At 40.7% G+C, this 24,529-nt stretch overlaps 1 protein-coding gene across 8 annotated transcripts in view; it reads left to right on the top strand.

The window, feature by feature from the left end:
- TMEM255B (transmembrane protein 255B) overlaps positions 1-24,529 on the top strand; it is a 63,511-nt gene that overhangs the window by 21,927 nt on the left and 17,055 nt on the right. For 5 of the 8 annotated variants that reach the window (XR_009729144.1, XM_061377724.1, XM_061377725.1 and 2 more), the window contains one exon: positions 6,828-6,917. The exons of the other annotated variants lie outside the window; for them this stretch is intronic. Coding sequence is in view for 4 of the 5 variants with exons in the window: in XM_061377724.1 (XP_061233708.1) it covers positions 6,828-6,917 (90 nt within the window). In the remaining variant the exon portion in view is untranslated. The remainder of the gene's footprint in view (positions 1-6,827; positions 6,918-24,529) is intronic. 8 annotated transcript variants of the gene reach the window in all.

The following is a 24,529-nucleotide window of genomic DNA, read 5'->3' as shown; positions in this document are numbered from 1 at the left end:
AATAGCCTAACTGATGAATTAGCTGCAAAAGTTGAGCATCATCACCAGTGGAAGAGGAGGAAGCAATATGCATTAACTATGCCTAGATATGATATAAATTAACTGTATCTAAGGCATAACAGAAGATATTGCAAATTCTGCCTTTTATCATTCTGCCCTTCAGGATGTGGGGCAAGAAAAGAAGAGAAATTTTCTGAATGAAAATACCACCCTTATTTTGAAAGTGGATTTGATCTTGTTCTTTCTCCTTGGCATAATAATTTATACCTCTCATGGTTTCTGTGTTCTTTCCCAATATTTCTTTATCTATTTCTGCCTTTTTGTGTATATGAGGTTGCTCATATTTCTCATGAGACCTCTTCCCTGCTTGTGTTACAGCAACTGGCCTTTTCATGTTGCTGTTTTTCCTAATTATCCCTGACACAATACTGGAAAAGAGCAGCCTTCGTCACAGGCAGTAAACCAAAAGTCTCCTTGACCACAAAGAGCAAAATAACCCCAGTCCGTATAATTTATTCATTATAGCTAAGACCTAGCTTTTACCTTGATAATCCCTACGAGTGCAAAGAGTGAAATAGGTGAGACAACTTAACAGTTGCTGACAGCACTTCTGTCCCTTCTGTCTTTGCCACATGGACTCACCCTCTCTTTTGCACTGAGTCTAGTGCTTGTCTCTTGTTAAAGTTGCCAGATTTAACTTGTTTGGTGGAACAGGTAGTTTTCTGCCTAGTGAGTGAATTGCACTGGCTTGCTGTGTACTTGAGCAAACACAGGAGCTGGTATGCAGGGATGCAGCCCTTGGGGAGAGGGATCAAGAGAGAGGGCTGGACAGCAGGGAACCAAACTAAGGACAGGAGAGCAAGGTGCCATTTCAGATGGCAGCAAGCAGCCGCATAGGCTCAGCTCTGTGCCCTGAAGTGCTTCTAACAACAGTGAGAGGGAAGAAAATCTGAGTCAAAGATCCGTGTTGCTGCTGATAATATTCAAAACCATGTAACTGGACCTGCTGAATTCAACAGTGATGATACTGTGGAAAGGCTTTAGATTTCTAACTTGGTCACTCGATCTAAGCACAAGACTTGAGCTGAACACCTGACAGCATCATGTGTGTACTGTCTCTGTGTGAAGGCCTTCCTGGTAATATAGGTATCTGCCATGGGCATTGGCTACATTACTAGGTAGTCATTAGGTGTCAGAAGCAAGTTACGTGTTTATGCATGGGATCCCAGTCCTTGTCTTCTCGAGCTGTACCAAAAGCAGTGTTCTTAAAACAGGAGACATTTTGCACTTACATTTCTTCCCTCCTTCACCTAGAAGCCAGTCTAGGACACAGTTCTTCAGGCCCAGGCTGGGCAGTCATAGAAGTCTTTCATCATTACAAATTTGTGCCATTGTTAACTAGCACTGTGACTGGAATTGGCATTAATGAATAAAGGATGTGACATAATCCTATCTCCCGCTGTGTGACAACAGAGCCGCAGTTGCAGCAATGCTATTACTGAAGAACTAACATTTGGAAAGAATAAGTTGTCAGGCCATATATTGTGAAGCATATTACCTGGTGTAGTGAGAAACACTGTAATTAGCCTAGTTGTGGAAACCTATATAGTAGAAGCCTTGCCTGAGCTGAATTTTCATCGCAGCAGCAGAACTACAGTCCCAAGGGCAGGGGAAATAAGTGACCATTGTGGGAGAAGATGGGGCCACACAGGAGAGGGCTTTACAAAGCAGAGAATATTAACTCACAAAGAAAGTACTTTTATAGCATGCCACCTCACAAGACAGGCAGTGCTTAGTTGATAACAACATCTGGAATGCAGTGCAATGAGTTTATTTGTGTGAATTTTGCAGGCTGTTAATCTACAGCCCTGCTGAGGTGCCATGGTAACAGACGCAGCTCCTGGCTGAGATTGTGCCAAGGGTGGAAAATCATTCTCGGTTTTGGATTTGTGATGTACTTTTTGTAAACTTCTGCTCTCACAGCTTCATCCCCAACATACTGAAAAACCTCAGCAGATTTATTTAAGCCTATTTTAAGTTCTGAACTTGGAGACATAGGGATGTCAAATCAGTAAAAAGGCACACAGAATTAAACTGGTGTTTGGAGAATGTAATATAAAGGGCAGCCTACAACAAACTGCTCCATGAATTTCTTTTCCAAATATGTTTACTTGAACCTATGTGGGGATAAAAAGGCTTTACAAACCTGTGGCATAACATTTACACAGCCTTCTGCAAAGCCTTCACTTTCCAGATCCAAAGGTATTGGATGACAGTGTTTCTCAATTTACATTGATGAGGGTAATTGTGATTCTTCCTCTGTCTGGAAAAAAACCCCAGACTTGATGAACAGCATGATACTTGGAGTCATTGGAGGCTGTGCAATGCAAAAGCAGCCATTTAGCATGAGCTAAGTGAGTCTGTTAGATATAATGTAATTTACATCTGATACTGAAGTGATTTCGAGAACAAAAATCCATGTGTTTTCCAAAGTCTTAGAGCTACTTAGTCTAAATCAGGAGAATGAGGCATCTTACATAGCATCTGGTGCTGAAAATGACTGTCATTATCTGAGCAGTTGTGCCTCTTGACTGAGAGCAGGTAAGGGCTATATTAGAGCTATGAGGAAAACAGGTATGTGTGAGAACGTAGACCAGGAGCCTAGCGAGCTTGAGAGAGAGTTTCACAGCGATGTTGGAAACAGCCAGGGAGGTACCAGCCTGTAGTGAGCAGGTACTTATCTTGGGGAGCAATGTGATTTTCTGTGTCTGCTGGCAAACACTGGCTGCACATCTCCGTGCGTCGCAGAGCAGGGACAGTAACAGCAGCGCGTGATGCAGCCCACAGAGTACCCGGGGACCTGTGGTGTGGTGGTTGCTTGAGAGCATGGCTGCAGCCAGGGTGGCTGTGTCATTGGATTGGGTCTGTGGCCAGCTCTTGGCTCCAAAACCCCTCCTGGGAATCGCTGTGGGAGGTGGTTGTTGCCAAGTACCCGTGCCAGGTGTATTTCTGACAGCTGAAGAGTGTCCAGGACCAGCTTTTCCTGGCCACAGGGTGCCCCCGGCTCTGTTGCCTTCACCAGGCTTACCTTCACAGGGAGGGTGGCACAGTGCAGCCAGCAGTGCTGTATGCCTGTTGAAGGACAAGAGGTTGTCTGAGGCAGGTGGATTCTGCAACAAAATGCATGCGTTTTCTGAAAGAAGGAGTATGCAAGAATTTAGGATTCCATCCTTTTACTAGTTTTGCATTTTTTAGTGTTTTCATAGTTCCGTGTTATGACTGAAGATAGGTAACAACTCTTCAGTTAATACTGTGTGGAAAAGTCTCGCATTCTGAGTGTTATTTCCTCTCCCTTTTGTTAAAACACCTCTGTTGGACAGCTGGCTTTTGGGTTTGTTTTGATAGGCCCACACAGTACAGTTTTCAGTGTTTGTTAACAGGCTTTGTGGTGCCCTTGTGAATAACCAAATTATTATATTCAGTACCAGAACCAGGAGTAAATGTGTTCTGTTAGTGTAGGCTGCAGAGAAGCCTGGCTGCACAGCAATGAAACGGCAAAAGCAAAACAATTTCTTGAATAACTGTTAAATGTATTGTTATAAACAATGAATAATTTGCTGACAAACCATAGTGCTATTAAAAATGGAGATGAGATGATGTGATGGATTTTTTTTTTTTTTTTTAAGTGCTGCTTCTTTTGCCTGTCAACAAAAATTCTCTATGTTTTAATGAACTGCACGGCTTTTCTTTCCTGACAGTGCTAGGCTCCTGAGCTCACAACTCCAGCAATCACCTACCACTCAGGAAAAATAGCTTTTGATTGTACAACAGCTCTTCATTTGGCTGTCTTGGCTGCAGTTTAAAGAAGTAATTAATTCTGTACTTTGTTTACGTGTTTCTCAGATTCTCAATAAGCAGTGGGAGGTTTGAGAGAGAATATAAATCTGTAATTTTATTTTAAGGACTTTTTCTTGTTGTTCTTGTATTATTACTCCTTTAATAATTTGAATATATACGTATTAAGTGATTCAAGTCATAAGAACCTCTGAATGCCACATTCTTCCACTTCAGCATTGTAATAAATATTACTTCAGTCAAGAAATTATCTTCTCAGTTTCAAAGGGACTGCTCACTGAAGTAGTTGCTTATAGGCACGGATAAGAACATCAGACTGTGGCTGAATGGGTAAATGGTCACCAATGACTGAGGAGTGCAATGCCAACTCCATTGTTCCTGTCTATCTAATGCTACAATTTACTGTGCATCTTTATATGTGATCTCTTATAGCACCATGGTAAAACTGAAAGGCCAGGTATACATTAGGTGATTTAAGCTATCTCCATAAGTGGAAAACATTGGTTTGGGGATTGTAGATCATCAATAAATTGCTCATGTGTGAAATAAAAAGCCACCTTGGGGTCAGCTTCCAGTAAATTCATCTTAAACTCAGGCAATTTGGAAACACCTGGCTACGCTCACTAATTACCTGATTGATGGCTATGACTTGAAAAACAAGATAGAAGTGTCAGACAGTAATGACTTAATCTGAACTTTTAAACACTGCCACTTTTTCCAGTAGAGATCAGGGTCTGCAGCAAAAGAAGCTGCCACAGGGCTGCACATCCCTCTGATCTGCAGTGATAATAGCTCTCTACAAGAAGCTCACAGCCTTCTTGATCTGATGAGTTGCACGCTAAGATCTTAAGATACGACTTGCCGTAGTGGAGAGCCAAGGGATAGTGGAGGTTAAAGGGTGATGTAGCCAGCTCTGCTTTATTGTGATTTCTGCCTCCTTGCGGCAGGACGGAGCTGGCTGCAAGGGGCCTGCAGCGGTGATCAGCCAGTACCATCAGCCTCAGCCACTTCTGTGTGCCCCTTTCCTCCCCGTGCTGACGATTCTGATTACACAGCGGTCCCTGTGGCGGTGCTGGCTGGCCTCTGATTACATGATCTGAGAGTCTTGGGCTACTGAGAGATTAAGAGAGTGTATCAGAAAGCACTTGTGATTCTTCTGCTTTTAAGTGGTACTTTTTGCTGATTTACTGAGAGCTCTTATTTCCAAATGTGTGATATTGCTTTGACCTGTGTGTCCATAAGCTATGGGTTTATGTAGCTGTGATTTCTTACTTGCCACATATACCTTTTTTTTGACACCAGTTGTGTCCCCTGTTGACGCTATTGACATTGTACTGTTCCTAGGTCAACAAAAGCTAAAAAGTCAATTTTTCAAGTGGGTTTGATTGCCTTACAGATTTTACACATGTGAAAACAGTATTTAGGTAATGCAGATATGGATTCTATACAGGCAGAAGGGATATGTGGACTGTAATTTTGGTAATTATACCTGAGCATTTCTGAAATACGTGTTGTGAGAGAGCAACTAATAATTACTAAATAACAAAGAGGTCCCAAGTTTGTAACTGAAACCTGGTCCATGTGCTCTCTCAAGTGTGGATGCTGCTCTATCAGTTTTCAAGGAAATGATTTTGCCTGTTGCAGTTATTGACTATAAATTAATACTGTTGTATATTAGAATTAACCTATCATATACGGTACTTTGAAGGGTTCCTCTTTTGACTTTGAGAAATGCCAGAAACATGAAAACTGTACATTACATTAAAAACATAGCCAGAAGGTGTGTGTTAGATTCACATTCTATCCTGCAATTACCCACTCTTCCAAACTCAAGGTGCAGAGTCCTCCGAGTCGCAAAAAACCTTTAATCTGAGAGAGGAAAGAGTGACAGCATCTCTCCCTCATCTGATGGCACTGGGGCTAATGAGCCCAAGGAGAGCATCTTGCTTAGGTGTATACGGGCCTTCTCCTTCAGGACTTAGTTCATCTCGCCTTGCTCACACCACTGCATCCTTCAGATATACCCTCAAAACAAGACAGTGTCATCTCAAGAGTGTGTGCTAGCTGCACACTGGTCTCTGATAGAGATGCGTACCAGTGCTCAGCCTTTTTGATCCTATTGCTCTTTTCAGAGTCAATTAGGCAGTAAACTTGCCATAGCTGGGGTTGTGCTAGTCCTTCAGTTGCAGCTAGAGCTGCAGCTGTAGCCATCCTCAAAGATAAAGGGAGCATGGCTAGCAGTAGGCTCAGCATGCCCAACCTGCACAGCCTTTTTCCCCAAGCTTTCCATCTCACCATCACTTTGTTGTGCTATTGGCAGTCCTGTTGATAAAGAATTAATAATGCTTAATGAATGAAGCAACTTGGGAGGTAGAATGTGGCCTGAAGTTGTGGCTGGTAGACTAAAAGAGGCAGTGTGCCGTCTGTGCTGCATCTGGGACATGTATCGAGTTCTGCTCTGCCCTGCCCTGCCAACTCTGAGACTGAGGGGCCAGATGGGAGTCGATTTTGTTGTGGCATAAGTTATCATAAGCTATATGAGAAGACAGAAGCTTTCTGAGAGTTGATGGGCTAGTTACTAACTTCCTTCATCTGTATGTGTGAAGTAGTACCGCTGTCATAAGGCTGTAGAAATTGTTGTGAGCCAAAAGCAGTATGGCTTTTCACCCTATGGACACCACTGCTGTTTATTAAATAAGTTGATTTAAAAGAAATTACCACTGAATTTAAAAACTCTTACAGCTGACATGTTTTTCTCTAGAAAGATTTAGGCTTGTTTAGTACACTTGATGGTATGTCAACTCAGCATCAAGAATTTCTGCCCTTATGCATGACTGGCATCCTGCCACACTGATCTTTAGTGAATTACATCAGGGGGAACTGTTGTTTAAGAATACTAGCCAATTGAGTGTAATTGTTTTACTTAAAGAAATATATTGAGAACATTACTCAATCTGTTTTTCTCTTCTCAGTTAGTAGCCTCCATCGTGTTTATCAGCTTTGGCGTGGTAGCAGCATTCTGTTGTGCAATAGTTGATGGAGTATTTGCAGCACGACACATAGTAAGTACAGCAATTTTCTGTCATCTTCCATTTTTGATTGCCTGTGTCATTTATAGCATTTTCTTTTTGTTTATGTCTCACAGTATGTTAGGTTTTTTGATAGTTCTCCTATCCTTGGAAATCATCAGGAAAGCCCATCATGCCAATACCTAGACATGGTGCCAGCTGCTTACTCATATCTTAGGGAGTTCCAAATGTAGAAGTGATGCAAAATGATGTAATGACAAGTGTGATAAATGCATATCTACTTAGGAAAGGGAATTTTTTTCAGCCACCACCAGCATTTGTTCCCTTTTGCACAAAGGCTTTGTGGGCACGGTAAGCATTTGGAACCACCAGATGGTGATGAGCACCAGAAGTCCGGATGAGGTATTTAGAGGGAAGTGGATTGCAACAGCACAAAGAGAACATATTGTTGGAGCAAAGACAGTGAGAGGAAGTGGCAGGCTTTGATTAGATGTGACATGAAGGGGTCACTGAGTGACAAACAACCCAAAATTCACTATCTGCCTGCCTTCAAGAGGCGGGTGGTTCACTTAACCAGAGCGGTTCACTTAATCAGAGTATTTCCAGTGTGTCTTCAAAACCAGCCTTCCTTCTTCCACCAGACCTATTGCCACCTCTTCTTCAAAAGGACATTTATAGGCTTTCACAGTACTGCAGTTGCAGTAGTGTTACTAGTAGTTCATTACTGTCTGTGAGTGCCTAGGAGTCTTTCTCATGACCTTCTTGTGTAAGCACTAGACAAACATAGAACAAAGTTGATTTTGTTTTTATTTTGGCTCACAGATTTCAAATTAAAATATTAGGCAAAAGGATAAATAGAAGTACAAGACAGACTGGATTGTGGGGTCATTTGAATATGCCAGTTTACATATTAGATATGTGTTGTTTGCTGTTCTGTCTTTTGTGATAGAATACCTAAAAATCAATCTAAACCCAATCTTTTAATTGAGCTTTGATTTCCAAAAGCACCAGAAAATAATTAATTATATGTTTCAATAGACACTAGAACTCAGATTTAGTGTGCTACATAACATAGCAAGTATGATGGTGTGTGATCCATTCACTGCTACAAAATATCATGGGCCTGTTTGCCTTTCTGCTTTATGTTCATTGAGGGGCAGCATAACACCACTAGCATCAGTAGAGCTCTACTTAATTTTCTGTTAGCAAATGCATCAGAATATAAGGTTTCGGATTAAAGCTGTAAAGTGATTTCTTTTTTATTATTGAGGAGGACTCTAAACCAAATGTGGGCTTCAGAACCTCACTGCATTTGAAATGAAGGAATAATATTGGTATAAACAACAGAGCTGTACAATAAGAGCATGAATAAACACTCTGGATTGTAACGATGTATTGTGCTATACAGACCCTGCATGATGCTCAGGTGGCCTGCTTCCGCTTGGATTTGCCCTGCTCTGGATGACACCTGGTATAACTTTGTCTCTTGTTGCTGCTTTGGCCACCTCCTTTAGGGAATAACTGCTGGAGAACTGGACTAAAGTGTCCTCCATTCAGGGAAAGGACAAACTCCTGGCATGTCAGAAAGGGGTCCAGGTCTGCACTAAAGCCATAAAGTTTTCACGAGGAGGAATTGGGCAGCATTCACTTTTCTGTATCCAGTGTCAGGGTGCTGATAGCAAAGCTCCAGGTCCCTTTTCTCCTGAAGGGAGAAGTACTAGCTGAAGACAAGCAGGCTTCAATCCAACAACAAATGCAGCATTCTTCACATCGATTTGGAATAAGAAATGTCCCTTGTTTTTCATTTTATTTTTAACTTCATCTGAGTTGGGAGGGATGTGAAGAGGACAAATCACATTACTATAGATTTTTCTTAGTGTGTGTTCCAGCTGTGGAATGGAGACCATTACTGTTGCACATTTTCTCCTGCTCTTGTAAAACTGTGGATAGCATAATAAAACACATTTTCTGTTTTATTTTCTTCCCAAGGAGGTATAAAATTGACAAAAAGTCTTCTAGGAAAGGGATGTATTTCAGAAAAGAGGTATTTAAATTATATAAGGCTAATTTTAAAACATTTTGCTTATAGAAAGCTCTGGAGCACACCACTTACAAAATGAAGAATACCAAAGGAAAAGTAGACTGATTTAACATAGCAGTAGCTTATTTAAAATAAAATGTGTGGATGTAATTTATTATTTAAAGTTAATTTCTTCATTGGTCCCTTCAGCTGCAGTTTCCACCTTAAAACAACAACAACAAAAACCACAAAAACCCCAAACAAATTAAAAAAAAACCAACCAAACAACAAAACCAAAACCCAAACCAAAAACCCAATGGAATCAAATGAAACAAATCAAAGTTGGAACTACTGCTCAGTGATGTTATTCCAGAAAATACGGTGGTCACAGGAATCCATTAACTGCATTTGTGTTTGCTTGAAACATTTCTGTTATTTAGCAGATGAGAATAGCCCAGTTGTGCAGCAGCTAATGGAGATAATTCAACAGCCTCCTCTCACCACACAGAGACCCCCTGTTCCACTTCACATACACATTCTCTGAAGTACTTATTACTCTCCTATTCATGTCTGTAAGCCTATCCATGACCATTGCCATGTGATCCTTAGCTTTGTAGTTATCCTCCAGGCAGAACATAAAATAGCTAGCAGCAAGAAATCCAGATATGAAGTGAGAAAATTGCCTGAAAGGTCTTCCTGAGAAGGTTAGGAAGATGTCAGGTACTAAAAGCCTGGGACAAATGCTTTGTATCGTCTTTTCGCATGCTCAGCTGGAACCACGGAACGTTGGTACTGACCTATGGCCAGCTGCATTTTCCTGAAGTATGGGATAAAATGAGAGTTGGGCATGCCTAAAAGCTCTAGGAGAAACGAAGGACTCGGGCAGGGAAAGTCCTCTCTGCTTGACTCTAAGAGCTGATTTTTGATCTTGTTGAGTGGAATTCACAGACCACATCCAGACAGATTTTTTAGAGAGGGTCCAATAAAAAGAAAAAGCAAAGCTGAAGAGCTTGGCTTAATGCCAGTGAGAGCACCAGAAGATGCAGCAGTAAAATTGCAACTCAGCCAAGAACTGCACCAGGGGTGCCCAGCAACTTCAGTGATAGTCATTGCATTTTAGTACAGGGTGACTTCATAAGACCATGGCATGTAACACAGCTTAACATCACACCCCAAAGCCTTGCATGCTTCAGGCTAGATGTCCTGAAAAGCCATTTGCAAATGTTCTGGGCAAGCCTGTTGGTCTTTCCTTTGAAGAAGAAAACAAATAGCTGTATTCCTGTCTAATGAAGTTGTAGCCTTTATGACTGGTGATAGAAAGTGCAAGTCAAATAAGTAATTTCTCCTTGCAATTCAGTTAACTACCTTCTCTGGAGAAGAACACTAAATGCATTTTACTTTCTTGATGCTTTTACACAAGACAAAACTACAGCTAATTGCTTTAAGTTCCATTTCCATCCTGTATGACTCATTAATATAATAGCATGGCATAGCATGTACCACAAAAGGTTTTAGTGTTTGGTGTGTTAGAGTGAGCACTAAGCATTTATAACTGAAAACTAGCACTAGTTTAGTAGTGATTTTTGTATTGATGGTCCCGCAAGGTGAAAAATGTTTTATTGATGAACTTCTTAAATACAAAGCTTGCAAGCAGTGCATTTTGAAGCCAATGGTCAAGTATCCACAGTTCTGATACTAGCAGTAGGCCTCGCATCTGACACTGAGATGGGAAGCACAGACTGCATGCCTGAAGTGCTAATTAATTACACAGGGGATTAATTATTTTTAATTAATTTAAGGGTTAGAGGACTCTTGCAACCATTTTATGTCAATCTGCCAAGATTTCCCTTTCATACTATCAGATGGCCACAGTCAGGTAGCAGTTACCTTCACACATCCAAGCACAGCCGAGTATACTTTGAACTGAAGGACGAATACTCTTCTTTAAACGTTACAACCCAGATGGTAGAAGAGCTCCTCATGCTGGGCAGGTGTCTAGCCTGACTGGGAGCCCTGGAATGAGTAACAGATATCTGCAAATGCCTAGTGCTTCCTGCTGCATCAGAGCTTGGAAGGTCTGTGTTGCTATCTGCCAAAACCACCTCTTTTCAGGTGAACATCTGCTCTGCAGTAACCACAGTTATATTGATGCTGTTGTAAATTATTGTGGTTTTGCCAGAAGAACTTTCCCAGGCCAAAGGAAGGGTTTTTAGGTGCCTTTTTTTTTTTTTCATGCTAGAGTTTCCTGATACATAAGGAGCAGAGCAGAGAAAAAGGACATCCTAGCTCTAGTATGGAGCCCCTGTGTTTTAGAAAGTAGCAACTCTGAGGAAGGATGAAAACCACTGTGGTGAAAAATCTGACCATAATCTTCCAGAGAGATATTGTAGCTAATTGAACCAACATAACCCATGAGTTACTGGCCAGTAGTGTCTAATAGCAAGATGACACTGAAGTACCTAACAGGTATTTTGTAAGGTATTAGTGGCTATGTCTAGTCTGCGGCTATGGAATAAACTCATCAGCCGTCTGTCTACTGGTTAGCTGCCACTTCAGCTCACTTTCAGAGCCCCCCTGACTCATTTTAAAACAAATCTTAACAAGAGGGATAACACTGAGCTGTGTGGGTGTGAGCAGTGTGAACAGGACCATGTGGCCTCAGGACTAGAGACTGGTCTCTGGCTTTTATTGGGCAATATAAGCATAGACTGTGGGATCATTGCTAGGTTACCGACTCCAGCTCTGGTGTTTCTTTGTGCTTTGCAAAGGATATTACCAGCTTGGAAGGAGTTCAGAGAAGAAAAATCTGAAATTTGAGGTGACAGCTTTTAGCAACAAGACTCAGAAGTTTGATTTATTTGTTAATCAAAGAAAAGGTTGAGAGGTGGATTGATCTTGTTCTGTCTAAGGTATCTACATAATCAAAGGTTATCTGATAGCAGAAGGCTTTTAGTCTCTCACACAAAAGCACAAATGCAGTGAATTGAAGTCAGTGCTAAACAGATTCAAACCATGAAGCAGGCACAGCCTTGACAATAATGAATTACAAGAACAGCTTTGTCAAGGATATGGACAGTTCCCTGTCACTGAAATATTTGAATTCCAGACTTCTTTTGTAGGATCTCATGGAGCTTATTCAGAAGTTATGAACTCGATGCAGATGTCTTGGAGTGAAATTATTTATCCTGCATTACCTGGAAGGTCATTCTAGAGCAGGGTCTTCAAAGGAGGGTCCTGTGAACGATTTTTATGGTCAGGTACAAACGCTATTACCTCTCGTCAGCAGGTGTCTGTGTGGTGCCAGGACCTGTTCCCTGCTGCAAAATGTTTAGGGGTACACAGATTAAAACCAGTTAAAAACCATTTATAAAGATTCGTGATTCAGGTTTGCTGGTTTTCAAATCTACAAATAAAATACAATCTTTAACATGAACATAACTGAAATAACGCCTCTACTAAAAACACTATGCCTCAGATATTGGTAACACACAAGGCAACCCAATGATGAATATATTGGATGCATCAAAGATCTTGTCAGAGAATCAGTCATCTCACTAATGTTTTCTGGGCTAGAATGCAGAGACAGGGGAGAACTTCAGGTTAGTTTTCCTCACAGATCTGCAGTCTGATGCTCTGTTTCTGAACAGGTAAGTACTATGCAAACAGAGTGAATATATTGACGTCAGAGAGGGGCTGGTATGGTGCTTTAGTTTGGTTGCCAGGTATTTTCCAGTAAGAAAAATAATGGCAACCCGTTTTTGTTGGTTTTTTTTTTTTTTGAGAATGCCTTAAGATCCCCCCTCCAGTTTGCAGAGCCTCTCCCATTGGCAGGAACAAAGCCTGCTGGTTATACAGATCCAATCTTTATCTTTTTTTTTCATTAAAATTCCCTTTGGGTTTAGCCAATTGCAAATTCTTTAAAATCCCTTTTTTCTGCCCTGCTGTGACTTGTTTTCCTGAGGGAAAAGGGCTGGTATTCTGCCAACCAAACAAATCTCTAAACCAGTAGGCAGCACACACATTGTGTTCGGATGCCAAAGAGAAATTCACTTGATGGAAACTACAGAGAGAGATTCCCCTTTCCTTTCCAGGCAGCATGTCTCTGTATCTACCACATGGTCTCCTGTTGTTGTGGAGCCCCAGGACGCAGGCAGAGATAAGGCTGTCTCAGGCAGTCCCAGCGCTTCATCTGCACCACTGTGCAGAACAAAAGCCTGCCCTGCTGAGAAAAACAAGTATTGGTCCAGCCTCCCCTAGTCCAGTGACACAAGCCTTGGTCCATTGACTTCCCTCACTGAGATGTAATGGCCCACATTGAGATCCTTCTTCAGCGTCATTATTTTGGTCATTCAAGCTGCAGTAATCCACCTTTGAGGTAAAAATTCCCTTAAGATGCATTAAGGGACATTTTACTACAGTTTCATGCATAGGAGGGAGGAAAAATACTCTTTTATTTTAAATTAGGAGTTTGCTGCTAGAAAATGTTAAGTGAATGACCCACACGTTTGAGGATATGAAATCTAGTGGCTAAGTAACACTGACATTTAATTACACAGCCCTGTCTCACAGAGAGCAGAATGTCAGTGCACAACAAATTCTAGGTAGGTTCAGTAAAATAAAGATACAAAAAGGCAGAATTTTTAGTGTACTGGGGTAATAGCAAATCCAGCTCTTCCAGTTTCTTTGGCTCCAAAAATTAAATATTTCTTTTTTAGCTTTGCATCCATTTTAATTAGATAGGTGTGAACTCCACTGAGTATATTGTAAATCAAATCCAGAGATATGGAGGGAAATCCTACACATTATACTATGATTAATAATCATATTATTAATAATGACATTAATAACACATTTGTCATTATACATATGACATTAATAACATTAATAATCATATTATTAGTGTGATAAAAAATGAAAGGTGACAAAGTCTGCAGGATTTGATCCATGTTTAAAATGACATTGGTGTTCTAGTTTCCATAGGTCTTTTGCATTTGTAAATGGATTACAGTCTTCTATAATCTGCATCTCTTTCCATAGATTATAGTCTTCTGCATCTGTGCGACTCCTACACATCCAGAACTCAGTAGCTGGGGGAATTTATTTAGCAATGTAGCATAGCAGCTTGGATCATGGGAGATTTACTGTCTACTTCCATCTTTAACCTTACTTTACAAAGCACTAGCCACGATGGAATTTATGCAAAGCATACAAAGCAAGTTAATTACAGTTTTATCCTAAGAAAGGTGAGTACCCTGGGCAAAGGGCTTGCAGTCTGCTCTGAAAAGCATAATCTTCTTTCCTCTGATGTGCTACCAGCATAATTTCCTTAATTGTTTCCTATTCTCAGAAATGTTTCTAGATTATCAACAGATGTTTCTGTTCTGTGAAAAAATTTCAAAGCAGGTACTCAGATACATAGAAGAGGGAGTAATCACCTGCAGGCTGCAGACTACAGACTACAGCAAAAATGCTTAGCAGTTTTTTCCCACCATTTCTCAAAGGAAAACCAGTGCTTTGAGTTGCCCTGTGCAGAAACTAGTGAAGTGAAGGAAAGGAAAAGGTGCTGTTTGCTTACATGGATCGAAATAAGCAAAGCACATTTAAGTTCTTACATTCTACTAGAGTAAAAATTTAGGGTATTTAAGTATGCTGCATTTTGCCCTAGCAAAAGATTTCAAAAAGGCAGAGGTATTATTTGTTTCATCTTAAGAAGAAACCATCATTATTATGAATAATAATATCACATAGCAGGAATTTCTCTCTCTGATGATTATTCAGTTGCAAATAATGTCCATGTTCCCAGGTACTGAATAGTTTTGACTGATAAACATTTATGGCTTTATTAAGAGCCTATTAACATGTGTTCACCAGATAGATTATGAAGGTTCACACTTGTAATATATTTAGTCTGATGAGGAATTACAAGTTTAAAAAAAAACATTTTTAAGATATCATAAATAACTTATTTTTGTTTCCTGAACCTATCTAGAATTTTGTGATGTGTATACCTTGGTGCAGTTCTCTCCACACTCCCAGCCAGCAGTATATCAAGTGGATTTTTTGCCTCTGGAGTACTGAACACTATGTATTTTAACAATTCTGATCTTCAGAAACACACATGAGCTTCAAAATGGCAAGCTAGCAGAGATGGGGAAAAGCTCATTGTACCTGAGCAGCCAGGGTATGCATGAATCATCTCACTGATTGTTTAGAATATCTTAATTTCATAACTCATGTCTTCCTTGGGGCTACTCTCATGACTTTTTACTGTTATTATCTGGGGCCTAGTCCTGCAGTTCCTTCCATTTGGGTGAGTTCTGTCAGCCTAGCTTCCAGTGTGCTGTGATGCGTGTCGGCAAGCTTTCATGGCAAATTGCTGGGCATAAACACTGACCTTCTGTGTGTTTTCTGCTCAATACCATAAGAATTTTAGACATTGAGTTGTTATTACATTACTTAGATCTTAACGGGTCAGTGTGTGCGCCATGCCCTGAAAATTAAAATCAACACTGCAGCATTAATTAAGCCTCTAGTGTTTTATCTGTATATGTAGATATTCAGTATAGATATATATACATATAGTTCCACTGGATGCATGTAATGCAGCCTCTTTTCCTTCTCTTTAATGTAAAATTAATACAAAAGAGTAAAATGTAAACACCCTACATTTCAGTCAGCAGGATATTCAGTATTTCAGATGTGTAAAGGCTAGTTTCTTGCAAAATGGCATTTCTTGCAGTAGCATACTTACAGACTTCCATGTTTCTTACATATTTTGATAGCATTAAAGCAAAAGGGAGGAGATGGGTTGTATTTCATGTATTTGAGTTATATTACCAGAAGCAGAATAAACAGTTCTTGCATTTTTGTGGAAAAGTTAATTACTCACATGGTACAACATAATTATAATCAAGACAGAGCAATCAGTTCAGAAAACAAACCCTATAATCAAGGTAATATAATCAAAGTAAGTAATCATCTATAACGAGCAATTAAATATCAAAATGAATCAAGCAATAACTAAAATTACAGCCTTGAATAATATCAGCTAATTGCGTCATTAGAAACTTGTATAAAAGCCAATGGCAAATCTAAGTTTTTAACTACACAAAACAGCTGTTGCAGGTTTCATAGGAAGATCTACAGCCTCATCCTGAAAGACATTAGCTTGCAAAACTTGACTGAAGAAAAGCAGTTATATTCCAGTTCCAAGATTTGCCAGAGGTCTGGGGTGTTAAGGCGGGAGCAGGCTTCCTCATTGGAGCCTTGTGTGGCTCCCCTGTACAGCCAGAGCAACTGCTTCTGATGACATACTGGTTTGCAGCACAGCAGCACCTGAGCAGACAGGCATGGAGTCAAGTCAGCAGCTCTTGCACACACCTCTTTTCTCCCTGCTAACCTAAGCCTCCATCAGCTAAAGGCACCCAGAGTGCTGAGCCTCCATGGGGATGTGCAGGGCAGTCAGCTGCCATTTCTTCTACTTGTTCCACTGCACTGTATATGCTGGAGAAGGCTGATGGCCATGTCTTTCTTCCTTCCTGCCAGTGAGAGTGTGCACAAAAGTCATTGAAGGAAAAAGTACTATTTGAAGATGATTTAACCACTCCCAATAGAACTATATCCATATGAGCCAGACCTGTCTGTACACATCATAGAATCATAGAATCAACTGGGTTGGAAAAAACCCTTCAACATCATTGTCTAGCAATGGGGCAGCTCCAGCATCTGGGGGCATTTCATTTGACTGTGGCAGTACTACGAGCCCACAAATCTCCCCCAGATAAAGGAGAGTGAGACTGAGGCTATCACTACAATATATTTTAAATAGAAGAAAAATCAATGAGGAAATACAAAGTTAGATAGATGCATGTATGTGTGTTTGTTAGCCATGACAGTATACAGATACTCTGAAGTACTTGCTGATTTGAAAGACCTGAAATGAATATCTACTGCTCCCAAGCATTAAGAGAAGAGGATTCCGTAGCATCTCGGCTTTCAAATTAAATAGAAATCTTAAAAAGAGGCCCTAGAAAGCCCAGTGTGAAGTAAAGCTGGTCTGTGGCATTTAAGCCACACCAACTGCTTTTCCTATTTTCAGCACTGGAGTTGGTTTATTTCAGCATAGCAGACAAGACAGACAGGGTCTCTAGGCTGGAGCCCAGCATTTCTAGAAGAAGATTAGCTCTTTAATTCATGCAGGGCAGATGGAGAAGCGCAAGAAAGAGTAAGTGCTGACTGCAGTCCAGGGTGAAATGTTCAGCATTGCTCTCATGGCATAACCTCCCCCAGAGCACTCGAACAAATACTGTCGGGACTGCCTTCTAAGTACTTAAACAAAACTGGGAAGGTATAATTTGCACCAGGGGATTGCTAATGTGTGGTAGTTACAGTATGAGTGCGGCATCAACAGAAACATCCTGTCTCTCTGTCTCACTCTATATCACTTTGAAGGATTTGTTCAGCTGTACATTTGGGAGCCCTTGACAGTGGCAATACATGCAGGAACTGAATCAGCACACACTGGCCAAGTCTGCAGCTTAAGTAAGTCAAAAGAATATGTGAAAACCTAATTCTAGGACTTACGGTTTCTTAATATAGTCTGCTAATTATCATCTGAATTTTGAAAAAAATGGGAAAAAAAAAAAAAAGAAAAAAATGGAAACATTCTGTTTCTGAAGGTCCAGTCCATGGCAGCCCTTGGCAGCAGCATAAACTCAGGGCTAGGCTGCTGCGCAGGCATAGGACTGTGGGAGTCCAGAAGTGGCTTGCTCTTTATTTTTTAGCACTCTCCTCCACATCCAATCCAGCATGCAATGTGCACTCCCCCTTCAGCCCAGGACTTCCTGTGGTGTTAGTCAAGGTGATGCTTCCAAGAGGGCAAAACACAGAAGGAAAAATAGGAAGCAAACACTGGTATCACAGAGGAGGAAAAAAGCAGAAATGCAGAAATGGTAAGACTTGGAGGCCTGCTTTATGAAGTAAAACTAAGCTGACATTTGGATTCAAAAACTGATTATGAGCTTGGTGCAAATGAGATAAAAGCTTTAATAACTAGAAAAGACTCTCTTGGTGCATGGCAGGAATTATCATAGAATCATAGAACCATTTAGGTTGGAAAAGGCCTTTAAGATCATAAAGTCTAACAGTAAATTTAACACTGCCAAGTCCACCAGTACAGTTCATTTTATTCTCATAACTGTGCTTTCCCAGCTTCCTTAATTTCAAATAAAATTCAGATTATCTTTTTTTTAAATTTTTATTTAACAATTCCTGTCTTTCAGGCATCTCTCCATAGTATTCAGGACTTTATTTTCTAGTATCTGGACTTCCTTTCAAGTTTTGTAGCAACCACAGCATTCCAGGTTGCTGTCAGCCAAATACTTACAGCCAGTTTATTATGTGTTCTGAGTTTCCTAGTGAATGAGAGAGACAGAGATGCAGTGGCTGGTTCAAGTAACAGTTTCTTCAGCATCCCTGGCACAGACTAAAAGAGCACATCTGCTCAACCAAGTGCAAGTAAAGGCAAGGATCTGGTGCCTGGCACTCCCATAAGAGCAGTCCCTGATATTGAAGGATGAGAAGAGAAACCCCCTGAGCCCCATGGTGGTGGTGGGCAGCCCCAGGGTATTGGCCTGTCTCAGGAGGCACCTTTTTCTGTGGGAGCCATCCTGCCCAGAGGTCCCTGCAGTTGAGCAATGATCCCTCTAATCCCAGCTGCTCTCTGAAATGCAGAAGTTATGAAAATAATGCCATTACTTAACAGAAATAAATTTCAGTGAGGCAAATGAGCAGTGGTGGTTTAAAAACTATCAGTAAGCTACGGGTACAAAAATCTAACATCTTGTGAATTATGGGTAAGGCATTCTGGTGGTTTGCCAGGAGGTTGAAAGTTCTTTGTCAAGCAGACAAGGAGATACAGGTCTGTAAGGAGCTAGCCAGTTTAAAATGGTTGTTGTAGTTAGTTTATTTTCTTTTCCATCAGCTGATGTGTGTTCAGTATTTGGAAATCTGGAATTGGATAGCTCAGGGAGATACTGCTGTTCTTTTCTCAAAATAGTGAAATGATATGAGATAAATTGATATCTAAAATCCTCTTCTGCTACAGAAATTGAAATCTGAAAACTGAATGGCACACTTAGCTGCCAATGAGTGAAAGGCCCAAACAGAGTGAAAGCCCCAAACAACTGTCAAAAAAACTCACTGTTGTTTCTGATTCCAGAAGATGTTTTGTGTGGGAGATGCAAGGCTGGGGGGCAAACAGAAGTATGATGTTTCATTTCTTACAGCTGATACCCCCTCACTGCATTGTTGAGGATACTGACTTGTACCTTAGGCTCAGATGTTCCTTAATATCTTTCTTGTCGCAGCTGATATGGAAGGAAGCTCTTAATAAAATTCTGAAAATCCACTTTTGGGGGGTTTTAGGTGTTTTTTGTTTTTGAGTGAATGAACAAAGATGTCTGTATTAATCACTCTTGTGAATCCCTGGGATCTCCTAGGTCTTCCTCAGGAGAGGCCAACATTGAGAATGCTGTTGAAAAGGGCTGAGAAACAGCTCTTGGTCAGAGAGACAGGAATGACAAAAGGTCTGTAGCATTTCCTCCCAGTATTTGTACAGGGTAGGATGCAATCAGCTTTAGCTCAGGTCCCCAGACAGTGATCCAGTCTGCTTTCTTTCCCAGACTCCTAATATGCTGGCACTTTCTTTCATGAGATGCTTCTGTCTCTGGTCTGAAAGCTCTTGGGGTCTCTATGCTCCTACGTGCCATGTGGTCTCAGAAGGCCAGTGTGAAGCAGACACAGACACCTGTGCTTCACGTAGCCCTCCAGAAAAGCATAAATGCTAGTTGCTAATAACATCTGTCTGTTCGTGTTTGCATGCCTGCTTTCAGAAGGCCTGATCTTGAAGGGACTGGTAATCTCTACAGCACCCAGGTGTTGGCACAAGGCTGAGCTGGCACTGAAGGGTTATGTTCTAGTTTACTTTTAGGATTAAACTTGAAAAATATTGGCCTCTCATTCTCCTATTCATTGCTAGCTATGCTGTAGATGAAAGGGACCTACAGATACATTGTAGGAAGAAAAAGAAAAAATGAGAAACGTCAAGTTAATGAGACACTAAAAAATTAGTCTGGTTTTGGACTCTTCAATTTTATCTGTATTCCTCATGTGCCCAGGTCTGTTCTGTGGTCCTGAGGCCAGCTGGCATGGTGAAGTCCATGCCCTTACTCTTAAAAGTCTCTTAGAGTCACAGGCAGTATGGCAGCATCCAGATTACTCACTGGGAATGATTCCTGGCCCATGCAAAATTCTAAGCCATGCCCAGGAATGATTTTGGAAGAGTGACAGTTTACCCTGGCCAAGTCCATCACAGGCACAGTTCTAACAATTTAATGGGCTGGATGATCGAGTTTCAGGCCTGGGAACATTCCCTGGCACTGATTAATCTACAATTCTATCAATGCAGTCATGGAAGCTAAGACTAAATAAATACTGTAATTGGAAAAAAATAGCACTCACTATATAATTATTTCAGTGAATTATTAGCCATGTTTTGTGTCTGTAAAGTATGGCAGAAATTTCAGTCAATACAAGTTATGGTACATCTCAGTTTTCAGAAAGTGGACTTAATACATAACGGAGATGGAATTTTCTCTATGTTATCCAAAATATATGTGTTCTCCAAGGAAACAAAAACTGGAATAGAAAAATCTACTTTCCATACCTCAGTTAAGAGCCGTACAACCTCCTCCCCACAGACATTGTATCAAATCCACCAAAGATACTGTTGAAAGAATACTTTCCTTACACAAATGATGTATTGCAATGCTCCCACCATCAAAGAGAATGTGGGGTTTTTATTGTATGCTCTTAAAATAAAGCAACCAAACAAACCAAAACTCTCTGTATTTGGACCAAATCTTCTGTTCCTTGGCATAAAGCCTTCCCTCTTAGCCGCCTGTTCATCACTCCCAGGTTTTAATATATACGCAAGGACAATATCGAAATTGGAAGAAGAGGGAGAGCTATGGTTTACTCTGCTGGGTTCAAGGCTGAGCCATTCTGATTTGACTGAAATTAAAAATAATTACTGGGTGTCCAGGTTTCTTTTTGACACCTCTGAAGAATTTCTAAACTTAAACTGATGGCAATCTGACTGTATCTGCCCATTATTCACACAGTCTCATATGTAAATACGTAAGAAATCATCTTTTCTAGTGCTGAGAAGGACTGAATAAAATTCATATGTTTTTCCTTTACACCATTAAGGAAACCCAAGCATGCAACTATTTTTAATATAGAATTCTTCCTGTTTTTGCCAGCCTACTGGTGTTTGTCCTCTTCATATATCAGCCGAGGTCTAATCAACGGATCTTTACCACTGGCCTGTTTTCAGTTAAAGAGAGTTTCTCAAGAAGCAGAGAAGAGGAATGCATTATTTTTTCTATATTAATATATCACTATTACATTAGTCATGCAGTGAGAGGTATTGCATAGCTCTGTTCCGATAACAATGTTTGAGGAAGTTCCTGATATCAAAGGATACCAAATTAGTTAAACAGAACTTTGTTGCTATAAAGCAACTCTTAATAGATGATATATATATACATATATTATATTTAAATTAGCTCTGTCTCTACCAGTATTGCTTTAACCTGTAGAATCAAGTAGAATCAAGGACTTGTAGGTATCCTATATTCATACACAGTCTGCAGTGAGCAATGTGAAGATATATTTTATCAACAATCTGTCAGGAATACTTGTATAGCTTTGAAGTATGTCTCATTTGCCTTTGTTATTAGAGAGGCCTATAAAATCCAATGGGCATTAATGCAGTATGACTTTCTGTTGGATAATTTTAAAACACTTTTTAGTGTCTCTCTGGTACTTTATTCATATAAACACCTTAGTAGACAGACAGACCACAGTGCTTCTGTGCCATTAAAATCTAATTCAAATGGAAGCTTTTACCAAGGCAACCCTTCAGCATCCCCAGTGTACCTCTACTTAAAAGCTGCATGCTTCAGGTTTTGAGTTCTGTGGGTGCCTGAATAAAGTTGGTGTTATCTAATATTTGTTACTTTTATGCACTCAATCATCATTCATTTATTTGCTGTGGGGACTTCCTTTTTATGTCTGAGTTATATCAGGAGCTCCTTGTTCATCACTGCAGGCATCCGTCTGCCTTTAATCAATTTCCTATTAGCTGGGATGAACTGTTTGCAAGTTTGGAAAAGGTAATCCCTGAATATCAACCAGCTCTTATGGACCTTGCTGCTTTCCAGGATTATCCCATGGGATTCTTCCAAGCAGATCACTGAATAGGCCAGTCTCCTCTCCTGAAGTCCAGGGCTGGAATTCTGCTTTTTTTTTCCCTGCTCCCTCCTCTCCAGATTCTGAACTCCAGCATGTCATTCTCAGGTGCAAGGGTGTCCCTGAAACACCCCTGAGCAGTCCTTCCTGTTCCAGGTCCAGCAGAGCTCCTCTCTCCTCATCAGCTCCTTGATCACCCATGTTAGGAAGTGGTTGTTAATGCACTGCAGAACCCTCCTGGATTACTTGAGTCATGCTGTATTGTCCCTCCAGCAGATACACTGTGCTTCCCTCAGATGCTGGGGTAAAGTCCTTTACTACTTTTTGGTAATTAAAGTACTCTGCATGAGCAGAGTCTCCAGTTGTCTAAAGGAGCCTCATCTACTTTTTCATGATTGGGCAGTCTATAGCAGACACCCACCGCAATGTTGCCCATCCTGGTCTGGCCTCTAATACTGACATATAAGCTCTCAGCTGGCTTCTCATCTGTCCCTAAAAAGATCTCCATGTATTCTTGCTGCTTTCTTTCATAAAGAGCAACTCTCCTTTCTTGTCCTTCCTAAAAAGCCTGTACCAATCCATAGCAGCACCCAGTCCTGTGAGCTATCTTACCATGCTTCTGTGATCCTAGTGAGCTCATTGCCTTGTGACTGCACACAGAACCTCAAACTGACTGTTCTCAAACTGCCTGTCATGTGTTAGTGTACAGATATTTCAAAGAGTGCTAAGCATCCTAGAAAAGGGATGAGAGCTTTCCGTGTGCTGTCCTGTCAGTGCTTCCTTATTCATGTGCGTACACTTGAAGTGGGCTCTATGTAGCCTGTTGATTATAAGATTTATTTTGTCCACATCACCCTGTTCACTTCACTTATCTCATTGGTCAGCTACTTCTTCACTTGATTGTTGTTCCTCATCTCCCATCTTGTTGTTCCCAAGTTAAAGCTCCTGTAGCCAACTGACTAGACTGAAGGCAAAAATGCTATTAATTATGCTATAATTAATCAGGTGGATTCCACGTCTTCCAAGAAGTCCTTGATCATGAAATATATTGTCATAAAAGCCAAATTCCTGTAGATGACACCAGATGCACAGCCACTTCTTAATCCACTGGATCTGCCCAGTCCTCAAGCCATTTCTCTTCACCAGCAGGACTGAGAGCACCACTTGAGCTCCATGCACTTGAGCATTGCCCCCTTCCAGGATCCTCCCATATCTGAAACTTCTTATTGTTGTGAATAAGATGGATAGAAGTTTTTCACAAATTTGCTTCTCATGGCAGAAAAAGCCATTTTTCCTCATCACTCCCCTTGTCTCTCATTTCATCCCCATACAACAGATGAAATCAAGGTTGGAATATGATGCTCTGTGAAAGGAGAGCACCTTTGACTGATACTATGCTCCCTGGGCTAGAAGAGGAACTACAATCCTGTTAGTCCTCCCAACCAGATCTGTCCCTGGAAATCGTGGCTAAAGGCTAATGCTTTCCCAGGCCTATGGAAGAAGGTTGTCCTAGTTCAGGACATGGCATACTGTTTGTATAGTTTTTGCTTTTCCTCTAGAGAAAAAAAAATTACTGAAGACTTTTTACACTTGTGTAATATAAATAAGCATTTTTGGAGGCAGCGAGCTAACCTTTCCCTAGCCCTTGGGAGTTGGTGTCCAAACTTGCCTGGGTTTGTCAGAGTAATCAGAAAGGCAAACAAACTGATGGATGAGCCTTATTCATTGACCTGTCTGCTTTCCTGCACTGCTCTGCATTTTAACTGATTATGTACTTTGGGTCAGCAGATTTATACAGTTCACACTTCATTATCCAACAAGCATAGAATACTCAGAAGTGATCTTAAGCAGTGCAGTGCAATTTCTGGGTGGGTCATAAAGCTTTAAAATGCAGTGAAAGTTAATCAGAGCAGATTTCTGCTAACAACTTGAGTAGTCTTTTGCTGTAAGTTAGCATGGTAAGAGGGGATGGCAAATAGTGGGTTCCACCATCTCTCTTGGAAGCGGTCTGACTGACAACATATAGGGGAGCACCTCAGTGATTTTGAAAGGACAGATCAGGACTAGATAAGTGACAGAAAGACAAAAAAAAAAACCTTTCATTTTTTTTCCAACATAAGTCATTCCCACACTTTGCTTTGGGGTGGACATCTGATCACAGAAGACTCTTCAGTTGTTAAATATGGTCTAGTCCTGAAACTGGCTGAGATGTGCATCCTCTAGCCTTCAAAGTGGCCATTTGCCATGTTCAGAAACATACGTCTTCCATCTGGACAAAGAGATTTCACTGTGTTCTTTTATATGAGCTTGT

Source organism: Neopsephotus bourkii, unplaced genomic scaffold, assembly GCF_033783945.1.
Source record: "Neopsephotus bourkii isolate Nb327-2 ecotype Australia unplaced genomic scaffold, CSIRO-AGI_Nbou_v1 NB_1760, whole genome shotgun sequence".
In the NCBI taxonomy this organism is placed as follows: Eukaryota; Metazoa; Chordata; class Aves; order Psittaciformes; family Psittacidae; genus Neopsephotus; species Neopsephotus bourkii.
The sequence above is the reverse complement of the archived record's forward strand: the minus strand, read 5'-3'. Positions and strand labels throughout refer to the sequence as shown.